This window comes from Ranitomeya imitator, chromosome 5, assembly GCF_032444005.1.
Source record: "Ranitomeya imitator isolate aRanImi1 chromosome 5, aRanImi1.pri, whole genome shotgun sequence".
Classification (NCBI taxonomy): Eukaryota; Metazoa; Chordata; class Amphibia; order Anura; family Dendrobatidae; genus Ranitomeya; species Ranitomeya imitator.
In genome coordinates, this window is record NC_091286.1 from 566,075,497 (window position 1) to 566,090,887 (window position 15,391).

The 15,391-nt window shown below is 41.6% G+C and overlaps 1 protein-coding gene across 1 annotated transcript in view; it reads right to left on the bottom strand.

Annotated features, from left to right (window-relative positions):
- LOC138680879 (allantoinase, mitochondrial-like) overlaps nucleotides 1-15,391 on the bottom strand; it is a 94,759-nt gene that overhangs the window by 49,995 nt on the left and 29,373 nt on the right. Inside the window, exons 4-5 of the mRNA XM_069768095.1 lie at nucleotides 10,959-11,073; nucleotides 5,708-5,854 (exon numbers count right to left, since the gene is read on the bottom strand). Of these exons, the coding sequence (XP_069624196.1) occupies nucleotides 5,708-5,854; nucleotides 10,959-11,073 (262 nt within the window). The remainder of the gene's footprint in view (nucleotides 1-5,707; nucleotides 5,855-10,958; nucleotides 11,074-15,391) is intronic.

A 15,391-nucleotide genomic window follows, 5' to 3' on the forward strand; every position in this document is an offset into this window, starting at 1 on the left:
TAAGGGCAGGCAACAAGCAGAAGAGACTTGTTTGGGCTAAAGAGCGTAAGGATTGGACATTAGACCAGTGGAAATCTGTGCTTTGGTCTGATGAGTCCAAATTTGAGATCTTTGGTTCCAACCACCGTGTCTTTGTGCGACGCAGAAAAGGTGAACGGATGGACTCTACATGCTTGGTTCCCACCGTGAAGCATGGAGGAGGATGTGTGATGGTGTGGGGGTGCTTTGCTGGTGACACTGTTGGGGATTTATTCAAAATTGAAGGCATACTGAACCAGCATGGCTACCACAGCATCTTGCAGCGGCATGCTATTCCATCCGGTTTGCGTTTAGTTGGACCATCATTTATTTTTCAATAGGACAATGACCCCAAACACACCTCCAGGCTGTGTAAGGGCTATTTGACCAAGAAGAAGAGTGATGGGGTGCTACGCCAGATGACATGGCTTCCACAGTCACCAGACCTGAACCCAATCGAGATGGTTTGGGGTGAGCTGGACCGCATATTGAAGGCAAAAGGGCCAACAAGTGCTAAGCATCTCTGGGAACTCCTTCAAGATTGTTGGAAGACCATTCCCAGTGACTACCTCTTGAAGCTCATTAAGAGAATGCCAAGAGTGTGCAAAGCAGTCAAAGCAAAAGGTACTTTGAAGAACCTAGAATATAAGACATAATTTCAGTTGTTTCACACTTTTTTGTTAAGTATATAATTCCACATGTGTTAATTCATAGTTTTGAGCCTTCAGTGTGAATGTACAATTTTCATAGTCATGAAAATACAGAAAAATATTTAAATGAGGTGTATCCAAACTTTTGGTCTGTACTGTAATATATATATATATATATATATATATATATATATACAGTTAGGTCCATATATATTTGGACAGAGTCAACATTTTTCTACTTTTGGTTATAGATATTACCACAATGAAATTTAAACAAAACAATTCAGATGCAGTTAAAGTTCAGACTTTCAGCTTTCATTTGAGGGTATCCACATTAAAATTGGATGAAGGGTTTAGGAGTTTCAGCTCCTTAACATGTGCCACCCTGTTTTTAAAGGGACCAAAAGTAATGGGACAATTGACTCCAAGGCTATTTCATGGACAGGTGTGGGCAATCCCTTCGTTATGTCATTCTCAATAAAGCAGATAAAAGGCCTGGAGTTGATTTGAGGTGTGGTGCTTGCATTTGGAAGGTTTTGCTGTGAAGTAAACATGCGGTCAAAGGAGCTCTCCATGAAGTTGAAACAAGCCATCCTTAAGCTGCAAAAACAGGAAAAACCCATCCGAGAAATTGCTACAATATTAGGAGTGGCCAAATCTACAGTTTGGTACATCCTGAGAAAGAAAGAAAGCGCTGGTGAACTCATCAGTGCAAAAAGACCTGGGCGCCCACGGAAGACAACAGTGGTGGATGATCGCAGAATAATCCCCATGGTGAAGAGAAACCCCTTCACAACAGCCAACCAAGTGAACAACACTCTCCAGGAGGACGGCGTATCAATATCCAAATCTACCATAAAGAGAAGACTGCATGAAAGTAAATACAAAGGGTTCACTGCATGGTGTAAGCCACTCATAAGCATCAAGAATAAAAAGGCTAGACTGGACTTTGCTAAAAAAAATCTAAAAAAGCCAGCACAGTTCTGGAAAAACATTCTTTGGACAGAAGAAACCAAGATCAACCTCTACCAGAATGATGGAAAGAGAAAAGTATGGCGAAGGCGTGGTACAGCTCATGATCCAAAGCATACCACATCATCTGTAAAACACGGCGGAGGCAGTGTGATGGCTTGGGCATGCATGGCTGCCAGTGGCACTGGGTCACTAGTGTTTATTGGTGATATGACAAATGGACAGAAGCAGCCAAATGAATTCTGAGGTATTCAGAGCCATACTGTGTGCTCAGATCCAGCCAAATGCAGCCAAACTGATTGGTCGTCGTTTCATACTACAGATGGACAATGACCCAAAACATAAAACCAATACAACCCAGGAGTTTATTAAAGCAAAGAAGTGGAATATTCTTGAATGGCCAAGTCAGTCACCTGATCTCAACCCAATTGAGCATGCTTTTCACTTGTTAAAGACTAAACTTCAGACAGAAAGACCCACAAACAAACAGCAACTGAAAACCACCGCAGTAAAGGCCAGGCCTGGCAGAGCATCAAAAAGGAGGAAACACAGAGTCTGGTGATGTCCATGAGTTCAAGACTTCAGGAAGTCATTGCCAACAAAGGGTTTTCAACCAAGTACTAAAAATGAACATTTTATTTAAAATTATTTAATCTGTCCAATTACTTTTGGTCCCTTTAAAAACAGGGTGGCACGTGTTAAGGAGCTGAAACTCCTAAACCCTTCATCCAATTTTAATGTGGATACCCTCAAATGAAAGCTGAAAATCTGAAATTCAACTGCATCTGAATTGTTTTGTTTAAAATTTCATTGTGGTAACGTCTATAGCCAAAATTAGAAAAATGTTGTCTCTGTCCAAATATATATGGACCTAACTGTATATATATATATATATATATATATATATATATATATATATATATATGCATCGCACAAAATTAGAATATCATCAAAAATTTAATTTATTTCAGTTCTTCAATACAAAAAGTGAAACTCATATATTATATATAGGCATTTCAAACAGAGTGATCTATTACAAGTGTTTTATTTTTGATGATTATGGCTTGCAACCAATAAAAACCCAAAAGTCATTATCTCAGTAAATTAGAATACTTTATGACACCAGCTTGAAAAAATGATTTTAAAATCCAAAATGTTGTCTTTCTGAAATGTATGCTCAGTAAATGCACTCAATACTTGGTTGGGGCTCCTTTTGCATCAATTACTGAATCAATGCAGCGTGGCATGGAGGCGATCAGCCTGTGGCACTGCTGAGGTGTTATGGAAGGCCAGGTTGCTTTGATAGCAGCCTTCAACTCGTCTGCATTGTTGGGTCTGGTGTCTCATCTTCCTCTTGACGATACCCCATAGATTCTCGATGAGGTTAAGGTCAGACGAGTTTGCTGGTACTTTTGGCAGTGTGGGCAGGTGCCAAGTCCTGCTGGAGAATGAAATTTCCATCTCCAAAAAGCTTGTCAGCAGAGGGAAGCATGAAGTGCTCTAAAATTTCCTGGTAGATGGCTGCACTGACTTTGGTCTTGATAAATCTTAGTGTACCTACACCAGCAGATGACATGGCTCCCCAAACCATCACTGATTGTGGATACTTCACACTAGACCTTGGAAATCAAGGTCCCAGAGTCTGGAGGAAGAGTGGAGAGGCACATAATCCAAGCTGCTAGAAGTCTAGTGTGAAGTTCCCACAATCAGTGATGGTTTGGGGAGCCATGTCATCTGCTGGTGTAGGTACACTGTGTTTTATGAAGACCAAAGTCAGCGCAGCCGTCTACCAGGAAATTTTAGAGCACTTCATGCTTCCCTCTGCCGACAAGCTTTTTGGAGATGGAAATTTCATTCTTCAGCAGGACTTGGCACCTGTCCACACTGCCAAAAGTACCAATACCTGGTTTAAAAACAACAGTATCCCTGTGCTTGATTGGCCAGCAAACTCGCCTGATCTTAACCCCCATAGAGAATCTAAGGGGTATTGTCAAGAGGAAGATGAGACACCAGACCCAACAATGCAGAGAGCTGAAGGCTGCTATCAAAGTAACCTGGGCTTCCATAACACCTCAGCAGTGCCACAGGCTGATCGCCTCCATGCCACACTGCATTGATGCAGTAATTCATGCAAAAGGAGCCCCAACCAAGTATTGAGTGCATTTAATGAATTTACATTTCAGTAGGCCAACATTTCGGATTTTAAAATCATTTTTCAAGCTGGTGTTAATAAAGTATTCTAATTTACTGAGATAATGACTTTTGGGTTTTCATTGGCTGTAAGCCATAATCATCATTAACAGAAATAAGCACTTGAAATAGATCACTCTGTTTGTAATGACTCTATATAATATGAGTTTCACTGTTTGTATTGAAAAACTGAAATAATTTAACTTTTTGATGATATTACTTTTTGTGAGATGCAGCTGCATTCATTTATTTATGAAAACAGTTATGAATATCTTAATGTCTTTTATTTAGATCCACTATAATCATAAAATAAACTGTTCAAAGATGTAGATACAGTAACTATTAAAGAGGTGTATCACCACAAACAATTTGCTGGAACTCTTCATTGTCCTCAATCTACTCAACACTGTACAAAACTTTAAAACTAAATTTCTGTAAGTGGGAAATGTGTATATGATTTCGTTACATCCATTCTCTAGCACATATTTGTTTTAACTTTGCAGTGATGCAGGACAGATCTAGAGTCAGAATTGTCCAATTTGGGGTACATTGTTTTCCACATTAATTACCATATATACTCGAGTATAAGCCGAGATTTTCAGCCCAAATTTTTGGGCTGAAAGTGCCCCTCTCGGCTTATACTCGAGTCACGGTGGGCGGCAGGGTCGGTGGGTGAGGGGGAGAGGGCGCTGAGGCATACTTACCTAGTCCCGGCGGTCCTGGCGCTCCCCCTGCCGTCCCATGGTCTTCGGGTGCTGCAGTTCTTCCCCTCTTCAGCGGTCACGTGGGACCGCTCATTAGAAAAATGAATATGGACTCCACTCCCATAGGGTGGAGCCGCATATTCATTTCTCTAATCAGCGGTAACGGTGACCGCTGATAGAGGAAGAGGCTGCGGCACCGAAGACCAGCTGTCCGGGGGAAGGAGCGGGACGCCGGGAGCAGGTAAGTATGTAATGTTCACCTGTCCACGTTCCACCCGCCGGGCTCTGTCTTCGCGTCCTCTTGCAGTGACTGTTCAGGTTAGAGGGCGTGATGACGTATAGTGTGCGCGCCGCCCTCTGCCTGATCAGTCAGTGCGGAGAGACGTCGGGATGAGACGCCGGGAGCTGCAAGCAAGAGAGGTGAGTATGGCATTTTTTTTTTTATTGCAACATTATATATACCGGTAGCACAGCTTTATAAGGAGCATCTATGGGGCACAAATGAACGTGCAGAGCACTATATGGCAGAGCTTTATAAGGAGCATCTATGAGGCACAAATGAACGGTGCAGAGCACTATATGGCAGAGCTTTATAAGGAGCATCTATGGGGCACAAATGAACGGTGCAGAGTACTATATGGCAGAGCTTTATAAGGAGCATCTATGGGGCATAAATGAACGGTGCAGAGCACTATATGGCAGAGCTTTATAAGGAGCATCTATGGGGCATAAATGAACGGTGCAGAGCACTATATCGCACAGTTTTATATGGCACATCTATGGGGCAATGATGAACGGTGCAGAGCATATATGTGGCACAGCTTTATATGGAGCTTCTATGGGGCAATAATGAACAATATGGAGCATTATATGTGGCACAGCTTTATACAGAGCATCTATGGGGCAATAATGAACGGTATGCAGCATTATATGTGGCACAGCTTTATATGGAGCATCTTATGGGGCAATAATGAACGGTATGGAGCATCTATTTTTATTTTTGAAATTCACCGGTAGCTGCTGCATTTCCTACCCTAGGCTTATACTCAAGTCAATAAGTTTTCCCAGTTTTTTGTGGCAAAAGTAGGGGGGTCGGCTTATACTCGGGTCGGCTTATACTCGAGTATATACGGTAATACTTTTCTAGAGCAAGCCTTAATATGGTATACTAACCAGCAGAACACTGTTGGTCCCCTGTAGTTCCGACATAGCTGAGTGTAGATCCATTAAATTGACATGAGGAAATTCTGGCACCCCACTGTTTATAAGGAAGCATTTGAAGCCTGCAACACCTGCCTGTAGCATAGGGATCAACTCCACCTTCAACAGAAAGTCACAGGTAATTATTGAAAAATGTGTCATCTTACCAAGAAAAACAATTAGAATCTGCAATATACTTTCAAAGGCAAATGACTTTTTACATAATTATAGTATTGCTCTGTTAGTTTACCTATAAACCTATAATAATGAAAATCACAAACCAATGATCTTGTGCAGCATCCTGCTTTGTCTGATTCGTGAGGACAGCGCCTCTCAGTGGGCAATGACGCTTACATGAACCCTGTATACAGTATCAACTCATGCAAATTGCTGGGGAAGTCACAGACTTTTATAGGGGGTTTGAAGCATATTAATACCCACAATAAAGACAGCAAATTAACCTCTTATGTTATAGAGGTTATTTAGGGATTTACTTTGAACAAAGGCAATCTGTCAGTAGGATCAATCCTTCTAAGCCATCTATATGGGAACGTAGGCTACAGGAATAAAATAATACATTGATATCTGCGATCCAATGTCTTACTCCAGAGAAATCCACGTTTTTCTTATATGTAAATGAGCTGTTCAGATCTGTGAGCCGGACATAGATCTCCCTGAGAATCTGCCTCCAGGGATTATTGTAAATGAAAGGAGGTGTTACCAGTGTGAGACATGTAATGACTGACAGTCTGCTCTCCTGATCTCACTGCAGAGCTGTGTGTGATTATACCTGACGCATCTGCAGGTTCCTATCAGCTTCAGCTTCCGTCTCACAGGCAGAAAGTGCTGCAATACAGCAGAGCTGTGAGAGCTGCAGCTGCTAACGTGTTTGTTAGAAGACTAAGTTCAGTACTCCTGTTCTGTGTTAGTTACACGTCTCACAATGATAACTCCCACTTTCATTTAATATACGCTCTGGAGGCAGATTCTCATGCAGATCAGTGTCCGGCCCATAAATCTTAACAGCTTACTTACATATTAAAAAAAACATGGATTTCTCTTGAATAAGACATCGGATCACAGATATCAAGGTATCATTTTATTCAGCTTCTTATGAACTTCATGCTCTTATAGATGGCTTAGGGTGATGCTACTGTCAGATTCCCTTTAAGATGGTACAGGGGTTAATAAAGGTGTATATTTATTTTGTTTGAACACAATTCTATTCTAAATAGTTCCAACATTCTTTATAAGGGTGCAGTCAGACGGCGCAATAACACGGACCATGACTGCATCACAGTGCACGGACTGGCTGGCAGATTTTTTTTCATGCAGCCATCACTGGTTAGCCTTTTTACTAAATCCATATAGAAATTGGGATTAAGGCACAAAAGAATAAAAAAAAGAGATGTGACCTCTGTGAATCTAAAATAAAATTCCTAATTACAGAATTTTGGGCTTTGGAAAAAAAATGGTATCAAGGGATGGACATCCTTACTATGCTTGGTCCCACTTTTATGTTATTACAATGTGAAAGTTATATTCCAACATACAGTTAGGTCCATATGTATTTGGACAGAGACAACATTTTTCTAATTTTGGTTATAGACATTACCACAATGAATTTTAAACAAAACAATTCAGATGCAATTGAAGTTCAGACTTTCAGCTTTCATTTGAGGGTATCCACATTAAAATTGGATGAAGGGTTTAGGAGTTTCAGCTCCTTAACATGTGCCACCCTGTTTTTAAAGGGACCAAAAGTAATTGGACAATTGACTCCAAGGCTATTTCATGGACAGGTGTGTGCAATCCCTTTGTTATGTCATTCTCAATTAAGCAGATAAAAGGCCTGGAGTTGATTTGAGGTGTGGTGCTTGCATTTGGAAGGTTTTGCTGTGAAGTAAACATGCTGTCAAAGGAGCTCTCCATGCAGGTGAACAAGCCATCCTTAAGCTGCGAAAACAGAAAAAACCCATCCGAGAAATTGCTACAATATTAGGAGTGGCAAAATCTACAGTTTGGTACATCCTGAGAAGGAAAGAAAGCACTGGTGAACTCATCAATGCAAAAAGACTTAGGCACCCACGGAAGACCACAGTGGTGGATGATCACAGAATAATCTCCATGGTGAAGAGAAACCCCTTCACAACAGACAACCAAGTGAACAACACTCTCCAGGAGGTCGGCGTATCAATATCCAAATCTACCATAAAGAGAAGACTGCATGAAAGTAAATACAGAGGGTTCACTGCACGGTGCAAGCCACTCATAAGCATCAAGAATATAAAGGCTAGACTGGACTTTGCTAAAAAACATCTAAAAAAGCCAGCACAGTTCTGGAAGAACATTCTTTGGACAGATGAAACCAAGATCAACCTCTACCAGAATGATGGAAAGAGAAAAGTATGGCGAAGGCGTGGTACATCTCATGATCACAAAGCATACCACATCATCTGTAAAACACGGCGGAGGCAGTGTGATGGCTTGGGCATGCATGGCTGCTAGTGGCACTGGGTCACTAGTGTTTATTGATGATGTGACGCAGGACAGAAGCAGCCGAATGAATTCTGAGGTATTCAGAGCCATACTGTGTGCTCAGATCCAGCCAAATGCAGCCAAACTGATTGGTCGTCGTTTCATACTACAGATGGACAATGACCCAAAACATAAAGCCAAGACAACCCAGGAGTTTATTAAAGCAAAGAAGTGGAATCTTCTTGAATGGCCAAGTCAGTCACCTGATCTCAACCCAATTGAGCATGCATTTCACTTGTTAACCCCTTCATGACCAGGGGATTTTTCGTTTTTCCGTGTTCGTTTTTCGCTCCCCTCCTTCCCAGAGCCATAACTTTTTTATTTTTCCGTCAATTTGGCCATGTGAGGGCTTATTTTTTGCAGGACGAGTTGTACTTTTGAACGACATCATTGGTTTTAGCATGTCGTATACTAGAAAACGGGAAAAAAATTCCAAGTGCGGTGAAATTGCAAAAAAAGTGCAATCCCACATTGGTTTTTTGTTTGGCTTTTTTGCTAGGTTCACTAAATGCTAAAAATGACCTGCCATTATGATTCTCCAGGTCATTACGAGTTCATAGACACCAAACATGACTAGGTTATTTTTTATCTAAGTGGTGAAAAAAAATTCCAAACTTTGCTAAAAAAAAAAAAAAAAAAAAATTGCGCAATTTTCCGATACTCGTAGCGTCTCCATTTTTCGTGATCTGGGGTCGGTTGAGGGCTTATTTTTTGCGTGCCGAGATGACGTTTTTAATGATAGCATTTCGGTGCAGATACGTTCTTTTGATCACCCGTTATTGCATTTTAATGCAATGTCGCGGCGACCAAAAAAACGTAATTCTGGCGTTTCGAGTTTTTTTCCCGCTACGCTGTTTAGCGATCAGGTTAATACTTTTTTTTATTTGATAGATCGGGCAATTCTGAGCGCGGCGATACCAAATATGCGTAGATTTGATATTTTTTTTATTGATTTATTTTGATTGGGGCGAAAGGGGGGTGATTTAAACTTTTATGTTTTTTTTATTTTTTTCACATTTTTTAAAACTTTTTTTTTTAACTTTTGCCATGCTTCAATAGCCTCCATGAGAGGCTAGAAGCAGGCACAAGCCGATCGGCTCTGCTACATAGCAGCGATCTGCTGATCGCTGCTATGTAGCAGAATTGCACGTGTGCTGTGAGCGCCGACCACAGGGTGGCGCTCACAGCGACGGGCAATCAGTAACCATAGAGGTCTCAAGGACCTCTATGGCTACAATGGAGACGCATCGCCGACCCCCGGACATGTGACGGGGGTCGGCGATGACGTCATTTCCGGCCGCCCGGCCGGAAGCGGTAGTTAAATGCCGCTGTCTGCGTTTGACAGCGGCATTTAACTAGTTAATAGGTGCGGGCAGATCGCGATTCTGCCCGCGCCTATTACGGGCACATGTCAGCTGTTCAAAACAGCTGACATGTCCCGGCTTTGGTGCGGGCTCACCGCGGAGCCCTGCATCAAAGCAGGGGAGCCGGCATCGGACGGTATAGTACGTCCGATGCCGGTAAGGGGTTAAAGACTAAACTTCAGACAGAAAGGCCCACAAACAAACAGCAACTGAAAACCACCGCAGTGAAGGCCTGGCAGAGCATCAAAAAGGAGGAAACACAGAGTCTGGTGATGTCCATGAGTTCAAGACTTCAGGCAGTCATTGCCAACAAAGGATTTTCAACCAAGTACTAGAAATGAACATTTTATTTAAAATTATTGAATCTGTCCAATTACTTTTGGTCCCTTTAAAAACAGGGTGGCACATGTTAAGGAGCTGAAACTCCTAAACCCTTCATCCAATTTTAATGTGGATACCCTCAAATGAAAGCTGAAAATCTGAACTTCAACTGCATCTGAATTGTTTTGTTTAAAATTCATTGTGGTAATGTCTATAACCAAAATTGGAAAAATGTTGTCTCTGTCCAAATATATATGGACCTAACTGTATTAGTGGATACTTGAACATATTGGGTAGATTTACTAATCTGGTTTAATATGTAAAGGGAAGTGCATGGATAAGACACTGTATCATTTCAGCAAGGTATGCTTTACTATGAAACGTTGCAGGATATGCACACAGAGAGAGACCTGTCACTCAGGGGGATCTGGGCGGGAAGAAGCCTCTTCCACTAGTCAGCCGAGCTTCCTGCTACCTGGCCAGCTTTTAATTGTACGTGGCAGTATTTTTAAGAAAAACAACTGTTTGAAATGATAAAGTCAATGTCTGATACACGGTGCCCATAGTTCGAGTAGCAAGTATCAGCTGTCAGGTTACATTTAAACATAGTAAACTAAGTGTACCAAATTTATCACCATGGCTCATGCTGTACAAGAAATTTTCATTAGACACCTGTTTTTTTTTTCATACCATCTATTGCGTTGCATGTTTTGTGCCAAAATGTTGACGCCCTTTTGGTGAATATTATCCCATTAAACAGTGCCCTTCTCCAATATGCCACGCTGTTTTTGTGATAACCAATGACCACTTGTTGAGTAAAGCACAAAAAAAGTGTCTAAAACATCTAAGACATGATCCCCAATTTTGGTTGCAAATTGGAACAAAATTCTGGCACATTTATTCAAGAAAATCAAGCCCAGAATGACTAAAGTATGGATTAGCGCAAGAAAAAAAAAAAAAACCATAAATGTATTAATTTTGTAACATGATATTGTTTTTACCTGATTATTAGGAATCACTCCTCCCCAAAATGCCACATCCACGTAGCATTGTCCCCGAGCTGACTCCAGTTTTGTATGGAAATTGCTCACAGTTGTAGTAGGAGGGAGACTGTTCCTGCCAACACAAAATATATGTTATATCTATGGTGCTGTATGAATCCGGATCCCATCAATCTCTCCGTTCATCCTAGATGTACTCGCATACTCTCCAACTGGGTAAGATTGGGCTCTCATGCCTATTTTATGGTAACTGCATGTAACCTACAGAGACCAAGAAGAAGCAATAAAATCTACTATCTCAAAAAAGTATCAAAATTTAGAAATTCATCAATACATAAAAACAATAAATCACAAGGTACCAAAAATCAGTGCACAGTAATGGTGACTGAAATTCAAAAATCTGCACCCTAAACCAGAAATACATGTTCAAGCAGAATAGTATCTGTAAATGGATATGGCGGAGATATAATTGCATGGGCTATATAATATCTCGTATACTACTGTATGTAGAATTTGGCAAACCTTATAAATATATAGAAAACAGTATATATAAAGGGAGGAATACATTTTGACTATAATAGTCCCCAAACCTATGTATACTGCCCCAAACCCATGGATGTGACACAGATATTGTGTGTATCAAACATTGCCTGCTATAAATTAATGTTGTTAATGATATTTATTTGGGGCCATGTTGTTCGAGGAATAGGCTGCTGCTGTGTGCATACTGTATATGAAGCTTATACAGATTTTGTATGAAGGGATCTTTGATGTCACCGAGAATTATGATAGGTTTTTATGGTAACTGCAGCCAGCTTCTGGACTTTAGTAGCCATTATCATCAACTTAATTATTTAAAGGGAACCTGTAAGCATATTTTGCCGCTATTAGATGAGGCCACCGCCGTTCAGGGCTTATCTACAGCATTTTATACCTGCAAGGTAAGAAAAATAAGTTTTATTACACTCACTCCGGGGGGGTGGTCCGGTGCGGTTGGGTCCAATGGGTGTCGCAGGTCCGGGTCCGCCGCCCTCCTGCTTCTTCATGACTCCCCGGCATCGCGGTCGCGCAGGTGTACTTATCTGCCCTCTAGTAAATTCCTGCAGTGCACAGGCGCTGGGCCTCTCTGACCTTTCCCGGCACCTGCGCACTGCAGTACTTTACTTTGCCCTCAACAGGGCAGAGAAGTACGCCTGCGCAGGAACACGATGCCAGGGAGTGATGAAGCAACAGGAGGGTGGCATCGCAAGAAGAAGGGAGGTGCCAGACTCAAACCTGGGACACCCATCGGACCGGACCGCCCCCCTGGGTGAACATAATATGACTTATTTTTCTTCACTTGCAGGATGGATTATAGAATGCTGTAGATAAGACCTGAAAGGAGGTAGCTGTATCTTATAACGGCAAAATCTACTGAGAGGTTCGGTTTATATGTCATCTTCATTGAGGTCCCTAAATTTTATCTCCTCTTAAATGTAAACCAAAACAAATTAAAGGTTTTTTCAAGGACTGTAATATTGATGGCCTATACTTAGGATTGGTCATCAATGTCTGATCGGTGATGGGTGCAAAACCCGGCGCCAACGCTGATCAGCTGTTCCCGTTGACATGGCGGATTCCCGCCCGTGGCTGGGCACTGCACATCCGCCCCCTATTGACTTGAATAGTGGGTGGATGTACAATACCCGATCACAGCAACTATACAGTCAATACTGGGAACAGCTGATAGGTGGGGTGCCGAGTGTTGTACTCCCACCGATCAGACATTGAGGACCTATCCAAAGGATAGTTCATCAATGCTAAAGTCTTGGACAACACATTTAATTGATTTGTTTTACTCACTTTTATAACACCATCATATTGTGCAGCACTTTACAGACATCATCATCACTGTCCCCAATGTGGCTCACAGTCTAAGTTTTCTATCAGTATGTCTTTGGAGTGTAGGAGAAAACTGGAGGAACCCAGGCAAACACAGGGAGAACATACAAACTCCTTGCAGATGTTGTCCTGGGTGGGATTTGAACACAAGACCCCATTGCTGCAAAGCAACAGTGCTAACCACTGAGCCGCCTAGCATTCAAGTGAATTGTAGTAGTTTCCTACACATGTAAAGATGTTGTCCTGCTCTGATCTTAGAAGTGGAGCTCTGCATTGTGCTGTTCCTCTATTATCCATACTGGAAATTTATGAATAAAGTGACAATTGGGTGTTACCAGTTTGTGGTGTATCGCTGCACAGTCTGATGCTCCACCCACATCCAGGTGCAAAATCTGAAGTCCATGGGGCCTATTGCAAAATCCTCCACAGACCCCAACTATCACAGGTTTTTAATAGTATTGGTCTCATAAAGCCCAAAAGGACCATTTGCCCCTCGCCCTTAGTCCCACCCTTAGTCTCCAGGGCCTGAGCCTGGGTGCAATTGCAACCTTTGAATTTATTATAGTTAGATCCTTTTCCAAACCCATATTGAGGAGTCCAAACTCCTATTATTATTTTATGATGGGATAATAGGAAATATGATCTGTGTATTACAGGACCTTAATTAACGTTTAGGCTGAAAGCAGCTATTTTTTGATGCAGCACATGTGAATTTTCCATCGCCTCTGAAGAGGCTTTCATCCTCTTACATCATCTGTAGATATAGATCTTTGTCACAGCTTTTGTAAATATTCATAATACAGGCTTTTCTGTAGACTGATTATCATACAATAAGGCCCGAGGCATAAATAAAACTTCCCACACACAACAGTCGCCATCATACTAATCTCTGCCTCGAGATCTGCCTGCATTCAGACAAATGACTATGAGCGGGGAAATAGCAATATTATCAATGTATTCGAGAATTCTGGACTGGGTAATGTTTTTACAAAGGAGGGGAGGCTGAACATAGGCTTGTGCTGGCAGAAACTGGCAGGTTTCATCTAGGCATATTAATATTAATATCGTTTTTACGCATTAGGCCCAGTTCATATGTTGGGAGGAAAGCTGCAATAAATGCCATTGTGTCAGCCTATTGGGGCATATGTCCAGTGAGGAACATAGAAATCACCTTGCAAATGTTTCGCAAACCCCCATACTGAATGTAACCCCAGACCATGATCTTTCCACCACCAAATTTAACTGTTTCCTAGGTGTATTTTGGATCCATACGGGCTCCAGTAGGTCTCCTGCAGTATTTGCGATGGCTGTGGTGTAATTCTACTGAAGATTCCTCAGAGATATCCACCTTCGTCCATCTGTTTAGCACGCTGTGGGACTTTGCAAATGCCACACGGTTTTTTATTTGCCTTTTGTTTCGTGCTGGCTTTTGGGCACCGATTCGACCATGGAGGCTATTTCGAGACAGAATACTACAAACTGTTCTAGTTGACACAGGGACTTGAGGTGACCAGGCCTGTTGGAGCTCTGCTGCAGTGAAAGAGGGGCTGCTTTGGATTTTCTAACCAACAAACGTTCCTCCTGAGCAGTTGTCTTGCGGGGTCTGCCGGACCTGGGCTTGTCAAACACATCTCCAGTCTCTTCAAATCTATTTTTTAATTCTTTGTACTTGACGCTGAGACACATTAAAGGTGCCAGCCACCTCTGCAGTGGATCTGGTCTTCAGCCTCTTGATAATCCAGGCTTTGGTCGCAGGGTGGATTTTTGGCATGTTGTCAGAGCTCAAGTTGCAGTTCAAGTGAAGGTCTGGGGTGCTGGGTTTCTTTTTATACACACACACACTAATTAACTGATCATTTACTGAGCACAGGTGAGGATGTAAACTAGGATTGGGTGCATTATATGACCAGGCGACAAAACTTTTGTCTTGCCAAAATCTGCACATTCTCTGTCCATTAAATGATCAATATTTCTGCATTGATGCCAATTTAATATCTTAACCAAAACCACATTTCAGAGGGTTTCAGCTTTCAAAAGAATAATTTATACAACCAATGGATGAATTTAACGTCAGGTTATAAGCTTTTATTTACATAACATGGATAAGCGACTTAACTTCGGTCAGGGAGTGTATGATTTGTGTGCACATTATTTACGTTTTTCAAGACTATTCATTTTGGGGGGAAAAAAGGCTAGGGCAAGTAATTAACTTTTGTGATTGTACTGTACATGTTGGGGCCCAGCACTGTACTGCTTCTCTTGCTTGGTGTGACACTAAAATAGTGAAAATATGTAGCCACCACTAGGGGCGCTTACTGCATACATAATAATACAGTTCCTGTGCAGTTCAGCACTAGCTGAAAATGTCAAAATGTAGTTAGCGCCTCCAAGTGGTGGCTGTATGCAGATAGAATAATTTACTTCATTACATTTAAAACCTAGGGCTTTTCTATATAAACTAATAATATTTTTACAGTATTTTGAACATGAAATTGGAATGGTGGAAGTTTATCATTTATTATTTGGAACGTTTGTGTGTGCTATTCTGTATG